General features: G+C 42.7%; 1 protein-coding gene across 1 annotated transcript in view; it reads right to left on the bottom strand.

Moving 5' to 3' along the window:
* GABRB1 (gamma-aminobutyric acid type A receptor subunit beta1) overlaps window positions 1-23203 on the bottom strand; it is a gene marked incomplete at both ends in the record, with an annotated part of 124541 nt that overhangs the window by 2812 nt on the left and 98526 nt on the right. The window contains 3 exons of the mRNA XM_084266964.1: window positions 4993-5243; window positions 6567-6719; window positions 6831-6968. Of these exons, the coding sequence (XP_084123090.1) occupies window positions 4993-5243; window positions 6567-6719; window positions 6831-6968 (542 nt within the window). The remainder of the gene's footprint in view (window positions 1-4992; window positions 5244-6566; window positions 6720-6830; window positions 6969-23203) is intronic.

Below are 23203 nucleotides of genomic sequence, written 5' to 3'. Positions count from 1 at the left end.
GTTCTCCAGCAGAGACTTGTTACTAGTTTTGTTTATGTTCAAATGAAATAACAACAAATATCTGCACAGTAAAAGCTGTACACTTTCTCTCTTAAAATCTTTCCTCCCCCCCTTAATATAAGGTAACCTGGGGCTTGCTGAGTGATGAGACGCTTTCCTCACATCAGGTATGTACTGCAGTTGTACAGTCTTTGACACATTTGCATTGGATGGTGTAACAAATAAGGGGGGTGGAAGAGACAAGGCTCTGTCTACTCAGTTTTCTGGCCCACTAGCTGGCTGCCTGCTTAGGATCAGAGTATCTCAGTCCCATCCTTAGGTAGGAAAGATGAGCCATATCAAGCCCAAGGTAGCTCTTCCTTGCTCAGATGCAACACATTTATTCTTCACATACCACCTTGTTGTTCCTTAACTGTAATGCCCTAAATTTTATCCCATAAGATAACCATTGTTCAGATGAAAACAGGTTTTCTTGCTTAACAGATATTCTGAGCCTAACTGTGTGCTTACATGAACATATATGCTTTGCCTTGTTTGTGCAATGTGTGAATTTTGCCTGAAGTTGTAGAAACCTGAAGAATTGGGTTTTTTTGTTTGTTTGTGGTTTTGAACATATGAAGAAAATGTGAGGAGGGTGTCAAAGCATCTAAAGCTGATGTGTTTATCATCTGGTATAATTATCAGGTTCAAATACTCTTCAGGTGCATGTATGTGGTGGTGCTTCTTGTAATGACATATGCATATACATTGAGTGTGCATCTGTATTGAGTTTGTGGATTTTTAATTCTTCCTTTGCACTGGAACTAACTACAGCCTAAATCAGCACAGGTGTGTACACGTGTGTGTATACACCAATATATATCTATATCTGTATCTATATTTATCTCTGTGTGTGAATCTTCATCAGTGATGGAAAAGCCTTGATGTGTGCTTAGGAAACATTACAAAAGGAAATAATCTGGCTTGTATGTTTACTTTGAAAATGAGTTTCCTGTTTAGGAGCATCGAATGATATTGCAGGTGTAAAATAGTTAGACTAATTAAAAAAACACAAAACAACAGTCCTGTGCTGGCCACATAAAAAGCAGTCAGTCAGCTTTAGGGGAAGAGTACTGAATCATAGAACCACAGAATGCTTTCAGTTAGAAAAGACCTTCAAGATCATTGAGTCCAACCATCTATTCAGCCCTACTAGGTCCAACACTAGACCAAGTCACCAAGTACAGCATCTACTCTTCTTTTAAACACTTCCAGGGTTGAGGTGTTTGACTCAACCACCTCCCTGGTCAGCCTGTTCCAATACCTGACAACCCTTTCAGTAAAGAAATTTTTCCTAATATCCTAACCTAAACCTCTCCTGATGTAGCTTTAGGCCATTTCCTCTTATCCTATCACTGGTTACTTGGGAGAAGAGACCCACCCCCACCTTGCTACAACCACCTTTTAGGTAGTGGTAGAGAGCGATGAGGTCTCCCCTCAGTCTCCTCTTCCCTCAGCTGCTCCTCATAAGACTTGTCTGCTAAACCCTTCACCAGCTTTGTAGCCCTTCTCTGGAGACCTTCAAACATCTCAATGTCCTTCTTATAGTGAGGAGCCCAAAACTGAATACAGTGCTTGAGAGGCATCCTCACCAGAGCTGAGTACAGGGGATTATGTTGACATTCCTTGACAGATAGCTGGTCTCAAATACTTAGTGCTGTCTGGAATGGGTTTTTACCTGTCTACATTTTTTACATTAACTGTTGGGAGATAAAAAGGTCAGAATACAAATACAATACAAAACCATCTTTTCTTTCTCTTGAGATGATTCAGGGCCGTGTTACTCATTTGTCTTGTTGGGACAAATGCAGCAGTGTTACCACTATCTGATTTGCAAAGGAACAGGCTGTGCTCAGCAGGGATATACTTATTCAGGTTCAGATTTCTTTGAAGGTTGAGCTAGTTGTGTGGTTACAAGCTCCCTCCTTTGTCTCCTTCCTGTACCCACTGTACTGGAAAATTGTATGTTTTCCTCAGAGCCTGTGTCTGGTCTCTGGCTTTTCACCCCACGTGTTTTGTGGTTCACAGAAGGTTTGATAGGAAGGAGTGATGCTGTGCAGAAATGGGGAACAATAGACTTTTCCACCTGCTTTGTGTTGCCATTTATGAACCCCTGGATGGCTCAGCCCTTTTCCCACTTGCATCATGTTTGCATCCTATCTCTTTCTCATGCTTAAGAGACATCTTCTGTGTAATGATTATTCACATTACAGTCGTCTGGGGGAACAGAAGTGGTTGCATTCATGGACTGTCTAAATATTTTCTTGCTGGGTGGTTTGCCCTATTTCTCCACAATAATGGTGGTTTCCTCAGTGATACATAGCTCTGACAAATGGACAAAGAGATGTAAGTAGACTTTATGCTTTATTCAAAGAAACAAAGTTTGTTTACTACAAATGAATATATTTTGCATATTAAAAATTAAAAGGGCATAATTTGTGAAAATGGAGGGGCTTTATTTCCACATTCTTTGGTCTGTAGAGCAAGGAGGAGCCACATATGAAACAGCAGTATGGTTTCATTTTCCACCTGGTCTTCTCTATACTGTGTTAATATCACAGTCGGTGTTGCTGAGTGTTGAAGTTTTTGTCATTTAGTGAAGGACTGAATTTTTTTAGTTGCAGGAGTTGTAGGTCAGATGAGAATGACCAATGTCTTCACCTGGCACAAAGAGAGGAAGCATGGTTACATATCTTCTACTGGTTATAGGTCCCTGTATGGCTAAGTGCTATGGGTCAAGAATAGTAGGGGGAAAAAACTATCCTATAGCTGTATATACTTACAGCTGTGCTTGTTTTGTGCTCAAAAAACCTTTCCCCTGCTCTGGCACAGATGTCATAATACCAGTGAAAAAGCTCAAATCATGATGGAGGGGGACTGGGAGCTGCCTTCACTTGAGGTCACACAACCTTACTGTGTCCTGCTGCTCCGGTCACGTGTGGTCTGCCTGCTGAAGACAGAAATGCAGCTGGTGGACATCAGCATTTGCATGCTGAACAAAATGAATGCTCACAAGGTCCTACAGCAATGTATCTCCAGTGGGATAACAAAATCCACTGATACCTATTCATGTGTGTGATATGTGAAAGTATATATATGTGTGTGTATGTGTGTATCTAACATCACAAGCCTGCACCATACAGGAGGAAGCAGTCTGTTCGCTTAAAGCATTCTCAGTCTGGAATTGCAAACTAAAGTGTGAACACTCACAAATCCTGGTACAAAGTGTGCACAAGCATGTGGGCCTTCTGTTTTCTGTCAGGAAAAGGCTGGTGTATGCACGTGGTGCTTTGAAAGGTTCAAGCGCGGTGGTAAATATTTTCTACCCCATTCTGAGGGCTGGTCTTGGCGTAATCTTTGCCAGCTTAACATTTAGACAAAAGCTTTTAGTTATGAGTTAGGACTTTTTGCTAAATGCTCTCTAAATAGATAGGAAAAAGAGCTTACCTGCATTCTTAGTCTTCACATTTTCTCATCCTTTCCTCAGGTCAGTGCACTGGGGCCCATGTAGCCAAGGCTGACTTCTGGAGATGTGTTGCTTCCCTCTTCATCGTGAACCCTTGCTGTGCTCCTTCTCACCTAGGCTGGGTTATCTCAGGAGCTGTTGAAGTGACTGGTCAGAGTTGGTGGGGTTTGTTGGCTTTTTTCCCCATCCTTATTTTCCATAGGAATGGATAGACAGTGTCTGCACACAACCATCCATAATGGGGTGGCTTATCTCCCCTGCTGTGTGGAGGACAGTACTTTGTGGGACCTTGAAGACTGCTGCAAGCCTGAACTGGGTTTGTGCACCCACTGTACTACAGCATCTCCTTTACATTGGGACAGGAGGTACATGCAGGTGAGGACTTTTAATGTGCTCATGAGTTCACTGAGACTAAGCACATGACAACTCTGTGCACAATGCCCAGCTGTAGCGGTGTGATGCTGGGACACAAGACACAACTCCAGAACTAATAAATTATCACAGTGTTTCGGAAATGTGCTTCCTGACATGTGTGTAAAATTGCTATCATCCATCAAGCTGAAGTCTTACCTGTTTGAGTTTTATGTGTTTGTCTCATTCTTCAAGCTGAACAGAGGGCTCAAATTTAGCTTTGGTGACATGTTATCACCTCAGGCCAAAACAGGACAGAAATTTATAGGACAGCCTGGGCAAGATCTCATTAATACCTGAATATAATATATTGTAAGGAAAGTAGAGAACAGAGAAAATTATTGGCTCATTAGGATGTGTATTTTTCTCTGAGTCAGACTAGGCCGAAAACACCTGAGGGAAGTGTTTATTTCTGAAAAACTGGAAAAAATGGAATAAGTTTATGTAAGTTTGCAAGTGTTCAGTGTTGTACTGCTAAATTAAACTTTTCCCTGTTAAAAAAAAATGCCTGTGGTATTACTTGCTGGAGTTTTCCTGGCTTGGTTTTTGAAAGGGAGTAGCAGTGGTATGCTTGGTTTTAGCCTGAGGGAAAAATCCTGACAGGTGTGTCATCTGTTACAACCTAGAAGCACCCTCTGTGCATTCCTGGAAGCTCGGTGGTCTGTGCTTCATTCAAGACTCACTGAAGCAGCAGTATCTATCTTTGCTATCTATTTTTGGTGAAGTTTCTGTAAGTGTGTAAAGAAGAACTATGTAATAAACATTTCTTCTGTAGTAAAGAAATATGTAGCTGAAATGGTAAATATTTAACTTCCTTGTACCCTTTGTATTTCTTCTGAGCTGCAAAAACATGCTTGTTCTAAATACACATTTGCATTTTCTGTAGTTTCTAACTCTGCTTTCAGTTGAAGATGGAACAAACCATATGTTGCTGTTATCTCCTTAAAATGTGTTTTCTCCAGACAATCTTAAATGCCTCTGCATACATGTTCAAACTGCATTTGTCTCTATCATCACATGCATCAACATTGTCACAGCAGAAGCAGTGTTTGTAAAGCTAGCTTTGAACATTTTACCTGGGCTCTGTTTGTTTCCAGTCTGCTCCTCTTGCCTGTAGCATGTCCTGCCCTGCTTGCTGCCTTTTTTTGACGTTGGGGTCCTTTTCCAAAGAATATGTAGTTTACAAAGGCATATTCCAGCAAGGCCAGGAACACAAACACAAAACATCCCATCAGGTAAATATCGATTGCCTTGACGTAGGGGATCTTTGGCAAGGTCTCCCTGAGGTGGGTGCTGATGGTGGTCATGGTCAGCACAGTTGTGATTCCTGCAAAAGGAAGAAAAAGTCATTGACTTACAAGACAGGGAAGAAGATCTGAGTGTGAAAGGCCTGATGGCAGCCCTGCCCAACTGTCATGCATTTCTCATGCAGTTAGTTTAATTACATGATTGGATTCTTAGTAGCCAAGGGGATGCATTCTGCAGGGCTGGAAAGGAGGATATTTTTGCAGGGCTGCTGCTAGCACCATCCTTGGCTTTCTATGCAACAGAGTGTGAACAAAATACCTTTCAAAAGCCCAGGCTATCTTGATACATCCTGCCTTTAATTTTTACAGTAACTCTGCTAGGGAGTGTGGTGTTAGCTGACCTGGACAGCAAAGAGTTGGTTGCTGCTCTTTCTATGTGAGGGAATGCTTCTCACTTTATTTACTGCAGTAGCCCTGCTTGACCCCGTAAGGTGGCTTGCATTGCTCTGGGGACCTGCAGTATCCACCTTTGGACTGAAAAGAGAGGATTGAAAGGAGAAAGGGAAGCTTTATGATAAAGTGATGATCTTTGGTGACAAGAAAGTGATTTGCTTGTACTAAAACAGCTCTTCCTGTTAAAGGGATGCTTGCAAGTAAAGCATTCCCATCTCATTGTGTTATCCATCATTGCAGGATTTTTTTAATAGTTTTTTTTTTTTTGGGGTGCATTTAGTTTCAGCCAGATAAAATTATTTCTTTAGTTTGTTTTAATCACAGGTCCTTAATGCATCTATATGATAGCTCTAGGCACAGGTGTAATTGGTTGAATTTACAGAGAGGTGGGACAAAATAGAGGTGCAACAACATGGCTTTCCTGGCATTAGTATTTGAAAAGCCTCTCTGCCTTAAAGCACTGGTGGTGGCAGAAGATCTTGGTTCTTATGGAAAGTTGTAGGAAGGAACGTGGTATAGAGAATGGCTATGTAGGTAAAATAGGCTTATTTGATGTAAGCTGGTGTATCTCCACTGATGTCAGTAGGACCTAGTATATTCCTTCCAACCACGCCTGGCCTGTGAGGATGCTTTTAAACGTCAATGAAAGTGTAGGTACCCTCAGATATGTGAATTAGACCTTTACGCTTCAGTTTGGAAGCAAAATACTTTTGGCCTGATCCAAAGACCATAATGGCAAGTGGAAGCCAGTCAGGATCTCAACTGAACTGCAGAGCAAGAACTTCAGATGCAGGCAAGGTGATATCTGCCTGCCTTCCTGACAGCAAAGACCCTCACTGCACATGGAAGATCACAATTAATGCTGCTGCAATCAGCTGCATGGATTTGGTGCTACTGTATTCAAAGGCAACAAGTATCTATGTTGATCAGCGGCTTTGAAAAGAAGTTACCTAGAGCAACTCTGGCTGCAGAGGCGTCATAATTGATCCAAAAAGATACCCACGAGAGAATTGTGATCAGCGTGGAAGGCATATAGGTTTGCAAAATGAAGTAGCCGATATTTCTTTTAAGCCGGAAGCTAAGGGATAATCGAGGATATGCTCCTGAAAGAGAGGAGTCATATAGTGTGACTAATGCCTGAGAAAAGTTAGATACTGATGTTTCTTAGTTGGGGAAGGGGGGGGACACACCTTTTTTAACTAGCCAGTGCTTACCTGTTGTAAATTCCACTCTCTTTGATACCATCTTGTAATCAACAATAGAAAATTGTGGGAGCTCAATGTTACTAACTCCTGTTACTGCCGACTCTCCTCCATTCCAGTAAAATTCAATATCATCAGTAGTGTATCCATCTGAAACAGAGGCAAAATTTAATTATTGATTTTTCTTTTTTGTTTTATTACTTGGCTTAAATAGTTGCCATTAAAGTAGAAGCAGTTGCCGTTAATGAGGAATTCAGCCTTCTGTCAAGTGATATTTCTGTATACAGAAGCCGTGTAGCCTCCTCTGTGCCCAGGGGCAGCTCCTAGGAGTGGAAAGGGAGAAGGCAGGAAACAAGGACAGAATTTAAGATTAAAGATCAGTTTTTAGCTAGCTCTAATACTACTATTTTTTGTGCAGGCTTGAATTGCTCGATTTGCTAACAGTGAATACCGGTGAAACTTTTAAACTCTCTAAGAGGAGTTCTGATAGTAAAACCAGGTTCAGTTCCCAGCTTTGCACTGGATTTCCTATGCTGGCTGTGACAAAATACAGAGTTTGGAGCCAGTGGAAGCAAAGATGATTCTAGAAGAATTCAGGTGCCTGTACTATTTATTACCTGACAATGTCTGTCAGAGCTGTAGGTATCCTTTTGATATTTATGCAGCATAATACTTAAACTGGTTCCAATTTATTACATTTTACTACTTCCTCCAGACATCTACCAAAGGAGAGAAAAACACCTCATCTAATTTTAGACTTTTCTTCCAGGTGCTAGACCTAAAAAGGTTTAAATCATATAACACAGATCAAATAACATGTGTTTGAACTCAAAGCTTTAGAAAACGTGACAGTAGTTTTGAGTAGAACCAACCGTAGCATCAGAAGCCTCTACAGAGTTAGGAACTTATCCTTTCATACACACTGGTGATGCAGTTTCTAGCTAGGGAAATTAGTCCTGAGATGTGTGATAGTGCCTGGTAACAGCCTCATCTCCACAGGCTGAGCACACGCAGAATGGGGTCATAGTTTCCCTGGTGACAATGGGAGAAGCTCTCACAACTTGCTGCCAGGCTCAAGAGGCTGCTTGGAAAGCCCACGAACAGCTATCTTGTGATGCAAACACACACTGATGAGCTGACCAAGGGTAAGTGTTCACATTATCTTCTTTGTGAACTGCTCAGCACCACGGGTTGATAACCCGTTGAATTGTTCCTGAAACCACACTGACCTGTGTGATGCACACCACAGCAGTTTGCTTAAAATGCCTAATGCTTCCCATTACTTATGCTACTTTTTTTGAAATAACCATTCCTGGGCTGTCACACAGGGGGCTCTGCTTGGCTGGTTTTCATTTCTTTCAGGTAGAAGACAAAAGTTTTTCACTGCAAAAGGTCAAGGCAGCTGTTTGGTAGAGAGATGTGAGTCCCACAACACTTCAAAGGTATTGCACACAAATCATGGGGCCAACAGGAGCCCTGTATAAGGTGCAATACAGAATGATTGAAGGAGGGAATGAAGACTGCCAAGTCTGTTTAAAAGGCCAAGGCTAAGATTTTCAGGGAAGTGTTAACTTCATTTACTTGCAAATCTGTATTTGAAAAAAACAAATCTCTCTTGGAATGTGTTCCCTATTTAAAAAAGATGGAGCAAACCAGCAAATGGTAAACTATCATCTCATACTGAAAGGGTAGTAGACTCAGTACCACACAGATATCCTTTATGTGAGGTAACACCTTTAGCTATTTCTTTGTCTTTAGGGCCTAGCATAAAAAAGAAAGATGCAGTACTACCCAGAAGACAGAGTACTTTGGGCATCTCCTGCAGATAAAATTCACTTCCCCAAAGGTGAACTATTATAGATTTAGTTATTAAAACCACAATGGTGCCAAATAAACACCTGGGATATCACAGGGCAGATTTCAAAAAGAAAACAGGCGCAACTTCCTAGAAAAGGATTGTGCCATGCTACTGGTATAGTGTGTGGTGATGCTGGACCTCTGTAAAAAACAGATTATGAGAGTTTTGTGATGTAGTCAAATGTGTTTTTCACTAGTCTTGGAAAGTCACTTGACTAAAAGGAAGAACCTAGCATGGAAGTTTTCAGATGATAAGTCATCACTGTTCGTAAGCCATGTCTTTAACCTTTGCATGTTTAAAAAGACTTCCAGATACTGCAAAAAATTAATTTTGTGTGAGCTACCACAGTTTCTAATATGCTGTCTTGTTCCTTGAATTTATGCTAGGTAAAGCTGGGGTAAATGATGAAAAAGAGATAGTGACATTTTTCAATCAGGAGCATTCATTTTGTTCTCTTTTTCAAAGAGTAGTTAAGCAGGAATATCTTCTTGTGGGTTTGTGTACAAAGAGCCTCAGCACAACCATGACTTCCTTGACAGTCATTGTAATAATTCTGCTAGACACTAACAAGGTGTAGGCTCTCCGTTTATGGAGATGTGGTATGATTTTGTGTTGTGTGATTCCCTTTGCTATGTGCTTTGCACGTTGTTCTGGGTGTGTGAGAGTCTCACAATGGCTCATAGGTGCAGGATTTGGAGGCCCTCTTGTTCCACAGGTGTTGGCATTGCTGTTTGCTTTCCAAACTAGCAAACTCTAGAGGAAGATAGCTGACTGTAGTTTAAAAACTGGAGTGGATCTCAGCTCTGAACAATGAGCAGAGGACAGATCACACCTTTTTGAAGTGGGCTGTGCCTTTGAGTAAGGAGCCATAGTGATGTGAATTAAGAAACCTGTGGTGTGGAGCAGCACTGGCTTCTGGCTAGCAGGCAATGATAAACCCTGCTTTGTGGCAGCACATGCCTTTAACGTTTACAATGGAAGAAAAGCTATTTCAATGACAGAAAAAAGTAGGACTGGCCTGTGCAGTGGCCAGCTCTAACACACTGGTTTGTTCAGGGAACTTATCTGTACTGCCCAGGTATTCCCTCAGCAGCTTTGTTTCCATGTGATCCTTTTCCTTCTGCATACATTTCCCTGTCACTGCCTTAAAGCAGTGCCTCTGCTTTTGTGACTGAGAGAGCAGCCCTTACAACTGGACAGTGATGTCTGAACACAATTTTCACAGAAGTCAAATACTGGGAACCTGAAATATTTCAATGATGTTCATAATACCCATCAGGAGTGGTTGCAATGTTAGCTGCAAAAACCTAGAATTACTTCCCCAAATATATAAGATCCATGACATTAATAACATTCAAATGATTTAACAGCTAATCTAATTAGGGTCAGTGCTTGGTCCAGTTTTATTCAGCATATTCATCAATGACCTGGATGAGGAGACAGAGTGTATCATAAGCAAAGTTTCTAAAGATACAAAACTGGGAGGAGTGGCTGACACACCAGAAGGCTCTGCTGCCTTTCAGTGAGATAGTGACAGACTAGAGAATTGAGCAAAGAGGAACTAAAATGAGATTTAATAAGGGCCAATGTAGGGTTCTGCACCTTGGAAAGAATAACCCCAAGCACCAATATAGGTTAGGGGTTGAACTGCTCTCTGGATAAGGACCTGGGAGAACTGGTGGACAGCAAACTCTACATGAGCCAGCAGTGTGCCATCATGGTCAAGGAGACCAACGGTGCCGTGCATGAAGGAAGAGTGTGGTCAGCAGGTTGAGGGAGGTTATTCTCCTCCTCTACTCTGACCTGGTGAGCCACATCTGGAGTGTTGTGACCAGTTCTGGGCTTCCCAGTTCCAGAAAGACAGGGAACTACTGGAGAGAGGTCAGCAAAGGGCTACAGAGATGATCTGGGGACTGGACCGTTTCTCATATGAGACACTTGTGTCCCATCTTATAAATATCTAAAGGGGGATGTCTAGAGGAAGGGGCCAGAGTCTTCTCAGTGGTGCTCAGCCACAGGACAAGGAGCGATGGGTGCAGATGGGAACACAGGAAGTTCCATCTCAATGTGAGGAAAAACTTCTAACGCTTTGAGGTGACAGAGCAGTGGGACAGGCTGCCCAGAGAGGCTGTGGAGTCTCCTCTGGAGATATTCAGATCCCACCTGGATGCTGTCCTGTGCAACCTGCTGTAGGTGATGCTGCCTTAGGATGGAGGTTAGACCACGGGATCTAAGAGGTGCCTTCCAACTCCTACCCCTGTGACTGTGGCTCTGTAATACCGTTGTGCCCGTTGCCTAAAAGCCATTATCAGCGTGGGAGGTGCCTGCAGCCGAGCTCCAGCTTCTCTCCGGACACGCACCGGCGGCTCCGAGGGGACACAGGGCAGGGATGCCTTTGGCTCCCCGGGGCCCGAGAGCCCACCCCCCGCCCGGCGGCGCGGCGCAGCGCGGCCCGGTGGCCACAGGAGGGCGCCCGCGCTCCGCGGCGGCCGGGCCAGGCTGGGCCGCTCCGCTCCGGCCCGGAGCGCTGCCTGGCGCCCGCTGCCCGGCGCCCAGCCGCTGCCGGCCACCCTCCCTCGAGCCTCGGCCCGGGGGCAGCCTGGCTCGCCCGGCCCGAAACGTGCTGTCCCCGAGGGGTTACGACTGTTGCCGGATTAGGCAGCGATTAGTACGGGTCAGGGGAGCGGCGGGGTTGGGGATGGCGATGTCCGAGCCGCGTCACGGAAGCGCGGTGCTGCACGGCCAGTCCTCACACGGAGGGCACGTTGGGATTTAAACACATTGGCACAGTATTTCTGGAGCAAACACGGCCCGATTTCTGGGCTGACATCCCAGCAGCCTAGCCCACTTCATCCCTTTTCCCAGGATTTCCGCATGCGATTTTGTTGACCTAAATAATAAGTGATTGCTGAGAGACATGTTTTTTGATTAATAAAGGCCCCCTGAAAATTACTTGATCTATTTAAGCCTTTCTTTGCTTGCCAGATTCTTTTCCAGCTTCAAAACCAATAAAATCAGTGTAACTGAGCAGCTTGAGATACTAAACTTCTGCTTCCTAGAAAATAATGCCTAGAAATGAGAATACAGTCCTTGATGTGCCAACACTTCTCTTTTTTTCCTTCTTTTAGCTTCTAGACCAGCAGCTGAGAGTTTAAGTGAGAACACTTAGGCAGAAGTACTACAGAGCTAAGAAGTAACTAGATCCAAGCGCAGCAAGAAACAGGTTATGCACAAATCTTGCTGTTCGTGGAAGAGAAATGCTTTAGAAATGTTGCTGTCATTGTGATACAGCTGAGGTTAACGGTGTTCCAGATGTGAATGTCACCAGGCTGTTTTATTTTCCACCACAGCATTTGCCATCTCAAATACCTCTGGGATAAAAAAAAAGGTCTGTATTACATCAATTTAAATATCATCATGGTTCTACTAGTATTACCATTTCCACAGGGATGTCCAAATGGAGCCCATTTTCCTTCTGATCCTCCAGCTTCTTTCACAGCTCTGAACAGCTATCAACAGGGTCTCTGCATCAGTGACTTGACTCTAAACAGGGCATTTCAAAACAGTATTTCCACTCTGTGTGTTCCAAGTCACGTAAGGATGTGAGGCTGGAACCCAACCCTCTTCCATCATTACTGGATCATCCTTTTCCTAACAATGTAGCTTTGTTAATGAATGTATTCTTACAGTAGAATTTTTCTTGTTTCACACAGGTATTTCTATGGCTGTGTACTGTGTTCAAACAGGAAGATAAAGCATCCCTTCCACACACCACTGAGGTGGTCCACACAGTGGTAAATTTATTGTAGCATTTCAACTCAAACCCAATATGTTAACGTGGCACTGCAGATCTGAAGGTGCGTTTTGGAAAGCAATATCACTAGGTAACATTAAGGTGATAGAATTGCTCCAAAAGGCTCCTTGCCACCTGTATTTTAGTGTGTGTTTGTAGCTGTAGGTGACTTTTGTTTTCACCGAGAAACACTTTATATAGGCAGATGGCAGATTGTAACTGGGGATATGAGTCAGAATGTAGCCTAAGAAATACTGACCCAAGTGAAAACTTGGTTAGACTGCTGGAGTACTACAAATTGTCAGTTATTTAAGAAGGTTTCTCAAATAAAAATAAATTTAACATATGGGGCAATCTGTTCCATCCCAGTTGGAGACATCACTTCCTATCCATTAGAAGCGGAAAATAAATGTTATTACAGCATAAAGTCACTCTTGCAGCATCCCAATCTAGTTCAGAGAGTGAATGATAACCTTGCCTTACTATGCAAACACCTTTAATATTGGTTCATTGTCACTTGTTTTCATTGTTTGCCCCTCTAACTTTTAAAATCTCATTTGCCAAGTGACACTTGGTACAAGGTTGAAAGTCCTTTGGGAGAGAATTGTTTGGTTTTACTTAATATCTCTTTAATGGCTAACACAGCAGGACTTCTCAGTTTCTCTGTAGTCTCAATAGATGGAAACAGTGATGATTTCTGGATAAGTAGTCAGACTTGTACTGAAAATACAAATGTCAAAAGACCTACTGACTTAAAACAAATATAATGCAGTGCCCAATCAGAAATACACATTAATATGTTTTATCTAGTGTGGCTTGCACGTGTAAGAGTACCTCCTATGAGGCATACTGGTACTTGATTTTTTTTTCCTGTTCACTAGTAAGAGTTTCATTCTCATTAGCTATAAAAAAAAAAAACCCAAAACCCAAACCAAGGAATTATTAGGAAAGGAGAGCAAGTATGAGTGACATGGTGACACGATCTAGTGTTGGACCCAGCAGGGCTGGATAGACGATTGGATTTGATGATCTTGAAGGTCTTTTCCAACCAAAAACATCCTACGATTCTACAAAGTTCTTTGTTTGCATTTTCATAAGCTTTCCATTTCATGTTGTGCTATTTCTTGACTATTGTATGCAGTTTATTTCTCCAAAATAGCTGTACCAAGTTGGTTACAAAGGAGAACCAAGGAGATGATTAAGGATAGACTTGTTTCCACCGAAGGAAGGACTGACTGAGTCATGACTCTTCAGCCTGGAGGTAAGGTGGCTGAAGGAATGTTATGACAAAAGTCTGTAGGATCTTAAGTTAATATGATGAACTTGAAGAGTACATGATTATTCACAGTCCCCAAGAAAACACCAAATTGTATGTCTAGTGGCTAGTTTGAGGGAAGTAAAGGGAAATGGAATGTACAGATAAATTTCAGAACTCATTGCATAAGGTGATGCAAGTGTCAGAAGTTTACACTTGTTCAGATATTCACAGAATAAAAATCTACCCAGATTACTAAACAAATTACACTGTTTCTCCCTTGAGGCAGCAAAGTGCAGAACCCTGACTGGAGGAAGAGTTTACTGGGCAAATATCAGCATGTATATTCTATGCTCTGTTCTAACTTCATAGGTGTGTGCTGCTGGCCACTGTCAGAAACAAGATCATGAGTGAGGCGCCATTTGATCTAAGACAGTACAGCAGTTGAAGGTCTTACATGTTCCACTGTGGCCTCATTTGCTTGCCTCCTGTCACCTTTACAACTCATATTTTTACTTCAGCACTGGAGTGATGATTTTTAGCATGATGTTGAGAGCCTCTGACTCTAACACGTCTTTGTGTAGTTCATGTAAATTAAATTGCAATTAGAAAACATTGCTCATGCCTGTGCATTCTGTGTTGTAATAAGCAATCTGCCCATAGTAACTCACTGGCCAAAATGTCACTGAAAACTCTGTGATGTCATGTGGTGTGGAAAACAGCCTGGGGTAACTCAGCTCACCTGGGCTGGTTGCTTGGGGAGGTTGAGTCTGGCCTGGCCAGAACCAGGACAGATCTCTCATATGCAAATGTTTAGTGAGCAGTGCCAGTGATTTAACTTCAGACTTGAGACACTTTAGTATCTTGTTGTCTCAAAATTAGCAGCAATGATACTGTTTTTTAACATTTTTAGCAAGGCAAGTGTGCAGTATGTGCTCCTGAGTGGTGTCTTGAACAGAATAGATACTTGCATAATTGTAGGTGTAACACGTGCAGGTGCACAACTGCTAATGACAGATCAGCCCTGATAAGTGCAGCCATCAAATACCACTTTCTACAGACCTTTAGCTAGTTTCTTATTTTATAACCTAGTTTGGATGGTTCTGTAGCATGATTTTTTAAAATGGAGCTTTTGGTAGTAGCAACATCCTGAGGATCTGTTTGTTCAGCTGCTTCCACATTTCCCGCTTCTTCACCTGAATTCTCTTCTGTGGGGTGGAAACCAGCCAAGTCCTGAAGTCACCTGTCATGTTCTTGTCTAAAAGGGTAGCTCATCAGCAATCAGGGCAGAGACTATGTATGAGAAGATTAACCCCACTGGTTTGTTTCCTTGCCTTGCAGCCAGGTTCACTTGGTGCTGGTACCTCTCCAACTCAAGAGTGTGGAGCTGGGAAGAGAAGGGTTGTTTCTTTCCAGCAGCAAGTGTCAGAAACCCCAGTCTCTTGCTTTTCTTCTGAGATGCCTTTTTTCCTGAATCTGTTTTGAGCTTCTCTCTTCTTCTCTGTTTGAATGGACACTTACACTGGGTACCACCTGTATCCAGAAAGTTGAACCAAAGCTCCTGACCCCTTGTGAGGTTTGCTTGCTTTTTCATGCCCTCCTTTTTATCTTCTACCCTTCACTGCCCCCTGATTTGATAAGAGGGAAAAAATATATCCATTTTCAGGAGCAGCAAAGTGCAGACCACAAACTGTTTCTACTCCAACCCTGGCAGCACTGGGAGTGCCTGACTCAGGGTGAGAGAGAGATCTTGGTGCGTGGGGAGACCTGACCTCTCCTGGAAGCCCAGTGTTGTTGTCCCTTATGTCTTTTGCTAACTCAAAAGACTTTCATACCTTCATGTGAACCAGACTGAGGTAACTTGCTTACAGTTCGATCAGGAGCACATTTTATGCAGATTTTGTAAGTTTAATGCAAATCACTCTTTCCATCCCTCCTCTTCCTCTTCTTTCTTGCTCATCTGGAGTTGCTGTATGGCTATCCCAGTCTGAGCCATAATCCTGGGCATTTTTTCTGACTTGAGTTGCTTTACAAAGTTAAAAAGAGAACAACACTATTTATAAGCACATTATGTAAACATTAGCAGCAGAGGTCCAGCTGCTTAGCATTCAATTCATTTAGTTCAGTCAATATTGCATGGTACATAGTTTTGTCTGCTCATATTGTAAACACATCTTGCCCTTGAGCACTTATTTCATTTGACTAATTAAGATCTACTTCTAAGTGCTCCATTTTGTTGCCAGGCAGACTCCCCCAATGTTGGATACAGCTGTTGTACTTGGTGAAAAATACATTTGAAATCCAGGTCCATCTGGTTTGTGCTCTGGTGTGTCAGGACAAAACCTGCTCTAGGTTAAAATCTTGTTTCATGGGGTCTCTGTTTTCAACAGGACTCAGACTGCAGGTGGGTCTGCAGGACACATTGTGGTCCTTACTTATGCCAGCATGGCTTATGCAAGTACACCTTGTATTTCTGTGCAATATTGTGTTCTCCTGTGTGAGATGGTGAAAACCCTTTTCCAAAAAAATAATTTAAGACAAGTGCACCAATTTTTCAGAATAATTGAGTAAAAAGAAGTATTTTTCTAACAAAAATAATTTAAAATAAAAATAATAACTACATTGGCTTTTGAAAATGAAATATTGACTCTTTTTAAAAATATATTTTACAGTGCACATGTATTGTGCACGTATTACACTTTTGCATGCATATTTTGCCAGAATAATCACACATTACTGAATCTATATACTTCACTGGAGAAAGAGCCTTGCCTGAAGAACCCTGTATTGTTCTTTATGACACTGTTACAAGACCATGAAAGGAAATGTAGATTCAACTCTTGTTTTTGAAGTTTGCCATTGATCTGATTTACTTCTGTCACCACAGGTAAACACTAATGCTGTACTGCCAATAAACTGGAGTAAGGAAGTCCTACAAAGAACCAAAACTCAGGGAAAAGCACATCACACTCTGTACTTGGTAACAGATTTATAGCTGTAACAGGGAAAACAAAAAAAAACCCATGAGCTTCAGACTGAATTGTGTCTTGGTTCTGTAGAAATGACTCCCATTGCTTATGAAGCTGGGATGGTGTTGGCTCCTCCTGAAAAATTTACCTCTACTAAAGCACTGAGATAAGGCAGCATAATTTTAACCGTGGTGACACATGCTGCAGTTCACAGCTGGGTTAAGCAGTGCAAGCTATCAGCATGTTTTGGGCTGCCTGTGTTACTGAGGGAATTTATGCTAGCAATGTTTAGGAATAAAATAGCAAAACTATGGTAGAAATAGCAAAATCCTGTCACTACTAAGAAAATATACACTACCTTTCATCCATAGACTTAATACTACACAAAATCAGTCCATCTCAATTTTTCAGGGAGATCTGCAGTGCATAAAGGGGAAGATTGGAAGGAATATAACTTGCTTTACCAGCATGTTGGGTTATTCATTTCATCTTGGCAAATCAATGATAAGCCAAAAAACCCAGGGGTATGTATAGAGATGTGAGGCCTTACCAGTCTGGTGTGACTGTACAGCCTGGGCTGAAAAGCAAAATTAGCAAGTTGCATGTTCCCTTGGGCGACACACAGGCTGCACTCAGGTTCAGCTGGTTCAGTTCTGCATTGAGGAGATACACGTCTTCTTGGAAAGCAAGGCGTCCATGACACTGCTATGGTTGCCACTTTTCCTTAAGCACTAAAGGATGAGTAGCAGGCTAAAAAGCACAGGCTAAAGACAAAGAACAGGCTTTTCAGGTGCTCGATGTACAAAATGTTCTTAGTGTCTGCAGTTTTGTGTGGAGGCAGACGTGGCACACTCTCATTAGTGGACTAATATGAGGTGTTAGTGGAGGGGCAGATGCTGCATAGAGAGAGAAGGTCCAAGGCCTGACAATCAAAGGGCACCAAGTAATTTCATGTGTGCCTAATCTTGCTGATACAAATTCTTGCCCACAAGTAAGCGTGTGAAGTACTTCAATTACAGGTTCTGTTGCTTTGACCCTAAATGTGAATTCAAATAAGGCAGTCATGCTCTGTGTGGTTTGGATTAGATATGGTAATATGTTAAATAACTGTGTGTTTTCTCAGGAAGAACTCTCTGTAAGTAATTTAGTGTTCAAAGGTGCCTACAGAATATAAATGCATGAGAATGGAGATAGATTGCTGAGGAGATTGGCCATACACTCTGAGTTAAAAGTAAGTCATTGAGGTATTAGCCAAAATTGCAGCTCACCAGCAGGAACACAGATGCTGGAGAGCAACCTTTAGGTGCTGCTTCATTAGCTCTTATATGTATTTAGTTACCAACTAGCCTTTCCATTTTCCCTGGCCATCACCACTACAGCTACACAGCTCAGATCTTGGTGTCTCATGTGAAATGACTGATTGTCTCTGTTTCCACCTCTATGCCGATGGACAGTTGTCCCCTGTACAAACCAGTGGTAATAGGTATTTGTAAGTCTGAGGGAGACAAATATGCACCCCTCTGCATGGCCAGGGAGAGCTGGGCTGGCAGTCTGGGAAGCTTGGTGCTGCTGTTTCTGTGGAGGCCTGAGGAATTGGGGGCTGCCAATCACCAGAAAAATCGTGTTAGGAGGAATAAACAATTCAAACACAACTGAAATGCTCGGTGTTTTCTTCTTGAAGTCTCGTACACGCTGCGCTTTGCTCAGAACAATCAATGTTTCCTTGTACAGTCTACTCATGCACTTAATGTTTTAAGTTTATGAGGAAGACGAGTAAGTAAATAGAGCTGTTAGAAAAGGTAGCAGGAAGCTAATGGAGGAAGCATTAAGAATTCTCTCTGAAGGATTCAATTCCATTCTCTGTTCTGCAAAGTAGATTCCTGAGGGCTAGAGGATTCAGATGTGAGTATAGTCCACTTAATAAAGTTACTTCATGTTGATGTTGTCCCAGGTCAAGAAAACAGTCTTTCCAAATTGAGACCTGAGGCATTGTGTTTTGTTTATTTGTATTATTGCAGCATCAAGAAGCTGTAGGTATAGATCAAGACACAGAGTCAGTAGGCACTGAGCAGAGAGTTTCTAAAGATTTTAAATAGTTGTAAACTCAGATGCACTGGGGGCAAGGCTTCATTCTCCTAAATTGAAGTGAAACAAACAACATCTTTTGTTTGTTTTACATGGCAATTCACACCTTGGCAGAAGACAACTAAATACGTAAACTGTACTTATGGCTATAAAATCCTAGGACAACCGCATTATCTCCAAGCACAATATGCCAGATCTTCCAAAAATGTGATATGACCAGGTGCAGAGATTATTTTTCCTGCTGCTCTGACTGCAGAAACACAGGCTCATTTAAGAGCACAGCTGTTCCCAGAGAAATCAACCCCTCCTCTTAAGGAACTCTTAGTCTTGAAAAGCAAGCCCAGCTTTTCCTTATCACTGTTCTCCTGGCCTGGGGCCTGTCAGAAGAGGGAGACCTGGTGAGGCTGTGCTGGAGAAGGACTTGGTCCCAGCTTTCCTGTTCTCTGCAGTCACCAGGGGACAGCCTGGGCCCCATACTGGTACCTCTGAGCCTACTGAGGATGGCACTGCAATGAAAAAAGCAGTTGGTGAGAGTAACTCTGCATTCCTCTGCATGCAATAGAAAATGCTTAAGATGTATCAGATAGGTGACGTGGCCAATTTTGTGTGCTCATGCACTGAAATCACTGAGTGTCAAGTATTTGCTATTAAATTCTATGCATCTGAATAGCAACAAGCAATCCATCTTTTGAAAATAAACCAAGAAAGTCACATAGACTATGCTGGCAGCATATGAGTAACTTCTAAATTTGTGTGAAGCATAAAAATACATTGTGAAAGTAAAATTACTGGTTTATATTCCTCTGGGGAAAGAAATCTTTCCAAAGTGTGGAAACAGAGCAGTCGCTGTGGCTTAACACTAGTGTACCGTGAAGAATGAATTATTTCATCTTAGCAACTGACTTAAAAGAGGAGCAGTAAGGAACAACTTAGCTGAGCCAAAAATACATTTTAAATATCAATGTGAAAAAAATATGAAAGATGCAGTCCTATTTGGCTAATTTCTCAGTTTCAGCATCAACAAGCTATTTGTGTGTCTGCCTCTCAGAGTGTCTGAAGAACAACTTGCCTGACTCCGCAGCTCCGTGCAAGTCTTTCTTGTCCCCATGATGTTTAAACCCGCTGCTGCGGATGCTCATGCTGTAACTTCAGAACTGCTCCTGCTTTGCTGCCAGCATGTTCTCTGTGGCTCAGAAGGATGGCACTTCAGCTCTGTCAGAAGTTAACGTGGAGCTACAGATCGCTCTGTGCATGACGAGTCTCCACGGGTGATCCTCTTGAGAGTGAGTTTGCAGTGTGTGTGTTCTGCACGGGGTATAAGGAGTGACCTAGGCTGTGTTATATGACTGTCTTTAGGAATTATTGAAGTGTATTTCAAGTTGCAAAATGTGTTGCCCAGGGAGCAGTCACTTTGCTGTCCCAATGGGCAGTGTACGTGGTCACACCAGCAGCATGTGCATGCTGATCTCTGTTCCCGCTCTTGCTGGGATGCTCCCTATGGTACTGCCTTGGCTTGTTTTATAAGTGTGCTGTGATCAAGTGTGCTCCTTTGGTTTTCTGGTGTTAACTGTTCTTTTGCAAGGGTTTTTGGGAACTACTTGCTTGAACATGGCATTTGATCTGTAGCAGGGGCCTTACAAAATAAAGCATTCTGTGCATAAAGCCAGAGTACAGAAGAAGGCTCAGATGGAGACCCACCAGTGCTGGTGAGCTGTGAGTGCTGTGAGTTGGATGAAATGCTCAGAACCTCCTATCACTTATAGCTGGCAGATTAACTCAAGACAGGCAGGCAGGAACTCTTCTGACTTTTGCATTCAGATAGTTAATCTCAGACAGATCTCACTGTTTGGGTGACCTGAGTATTTGAACTCTCTCCATAGTCCACCAAGCTTGAAAGAAATTTAAGGCTGAGTATATATTTTAGAGCTGTTAAAGAAATTGTCCAGAAGCAGAATAAAGCTCTTATTCCCAGCAATACACTAATAACCACAGACAAGTCAAAGTGGAGAAAATGAGTTTCTTTTCCCCCAGGGTTTGCAGGGCCTGTGGGAAGCGACACATGCTGGGACACGGGTTTCTGGCTGACACATCTCATGGGGGAGCAGGGGGAGGCAGACAGGCAAGCGAGTGGTGGAAGCTCTTCATTTACACGTGGCAGAACCTAGGCAGCTCCAAGGGGTGGGAACTAACCTCATTAGAAGCATCAGAGAGATGGAATCTCAAAAAAAAGGCATCAATATAAGTGTCTTTCCAGCCTTTTTTTTTTTTTTTTTTAAATTGGGGCCTTGCAACTGGTTTTGAGAATAATCTGAACATGGAGCTCCTTCGTGAGGGGAAAATTATGCCTTCTGTGGAACCAACTTGATATGCTTGGTGAGAAGCAGCAGGATGAGACCAGATGCCCTTTTAGTGGCTTTGGATACTTTAGAGAAAAGGCATGAGTGGATCCAGCTCAAAGCTCCTGCTGCCTCAGGTACCAGCACACTCATATTCATTAGTGAATTTTTATTGCCAGGCATGAGTAAATTACTAGATATCTGGTGCCTGCAGACAGGCAAAGGAAAAGCTGCCTGGGAAAGCTTGGATTGAAGACAGGTTTTTCATCTCTAATAAAAATAGCCCATTTTCTTTGAGGTGTAGGTTCTTACATCCTTGGTAGTTCAAATGCAATCATACCCTGGATCAATGCAATCTTGTCTCAAGCAGGGAACTGTGATAAATCTGTTCAAATCTCATTCTGTCAGACCACTCTGTGCCAACAGAGGTGATAATGAATGTTTAAGTATGAACACAGTTGTTGTTTTTTCTGGCAACAAACTATGTAGAGATTCAAGTGGATTATCTTATTGATTCACTGCAATATCACTTTAAGTTGGTTGTGCTTTCATCAAGGTATTACATATATTTAGTTTGTTTCTCTACGAAGAAGGGACAGCCATAAAAACAATGGAGCCATGGCAGAATTGCTGTTTTCTATTCTGTAGTCGACTAAATGAATTTTCCTCTTTCCCCAGCTGTCTCTCTTCAGGTTTCTGTGGGCTTCTTCAGCTCACCCACACAAGTGAAGCGGTTTCTAAGAGTGCTGCTGACAAGGCTAACACATGGTTCAGTGTTGCAGTGTCGATCCCTGAATCATGCTGCAGCTTTACAGTTGTCATAGAGACACAGATTTTTGAGGCCAAAGGGAAAGTTCCAATAATCCACTCAGACCTGGTGTAAAAGATAGTAGCTTGCCAATAAGTAAATAACTTTGCCAAATCAGAGTGCAGCCTGGCCCTCCCTCTCCTGTGACAGTGAAACACATCTCATTTGTGTTTGGGGGATGCTGGAAGAGGAACCCCAAATGGAGATTTAATATGTTGTCAGAACGGTGCTGTTGGCATGTCTATTTTTTCTGCTGAAAGTCAGGTGCAAGCATAGTCTGCCATGCCTGTGATACTGGCAGCTTCAAAGGAGTGAAGAGTATTAGAGCAAATGACAGTATCCTGTCTTATCTACTGGGTGCTGCCGTGAGGTCAGCGCTTGTATCTGTAATGAAGGATGCTGGAGCAGGGCGGCTTTGTGCAGGCAGAAGCCTCTGACAGACAAGCGCTGGGTGATTTAACTGCAGCATTTTGTTGTTTCTGGTTGTTTGTCTCCTCCTTCTGTCTGCTCCTTTAGCAGCCGAGATGGGTGTTTGCATCTCACCCAAGCCAGTCCAGAGCCTGCTGCAGCTGCTACCAGGGACAGCAGGCTTATGCCAAGGCACCGGGTTGTGACCTGCCGTAGCAATTGCAGCCCTTGCCAGAGGCTACCTGGTACAGCAGAACTAACAGCTGGGGGATTTAACATCTTAAATTGCCAAGCTGACATCCATCAGAGCTCATGTGAGAGTGCCAAGCTGCCTGGGTAACCTCCAGCCAAGTATTAAGTCTCCTCTGTCCCAGTGTATGGTAATCTGTGAGAAATGGACTGTTACAGATCCCAGCTCTGCTGATGAAGCAGTTCCAGTTATAAAATCCCTTCATTTTATACACAGAAGTTTCCAGTGGCCATTGCAGTATTAGACAGTGAAGCAGGTGTAAAGCCTCTGATATGGCCTCCCCATCTGCCACAGTGTTTGGAATAAGGTGAACTGCTTGCGCAAAGCTGTGAAAAGGTGTGTGAAGGAACACGTGCAGCCAAAATGCTTTCCTCCTCCTAAGTGTATACATTTCTCTGGTTCTCAGCTGTGCATACATAGCTTTTGCAGGCCTGCAAGATAGCTTTGGGAAAGCTGGAAATGTAATTTTTTAAATGAAAAATGATCTGCTGGCTCAATAAAAGCACATATTATCCCTGCGTTGGCTGCTCTGCTGGAGAGGTTTGATAATAGGGCAGTGGTTGATTCTTTGTGCTCTCTTGCTATTCCTGTGTGGCACAGTTGTTTTGCTGCTATTTGCGGTG

The sequence above is a fragment of the Gallinula chloropus genome, assembly GCF_964237585.1.
Source record: "Gallinula chloropus genome assembly, chromosome: 7".
In the NCBI taxonomy this organism is placed as follows: Eukaryota; Metazoa; Chordata; class Aves; order Gruiformes; family Rallidae; genus Gallinula; species Gallinula chloropus.
This window is presented reverse-complemented; position numbering and strand designations above follow the sequence as displayed.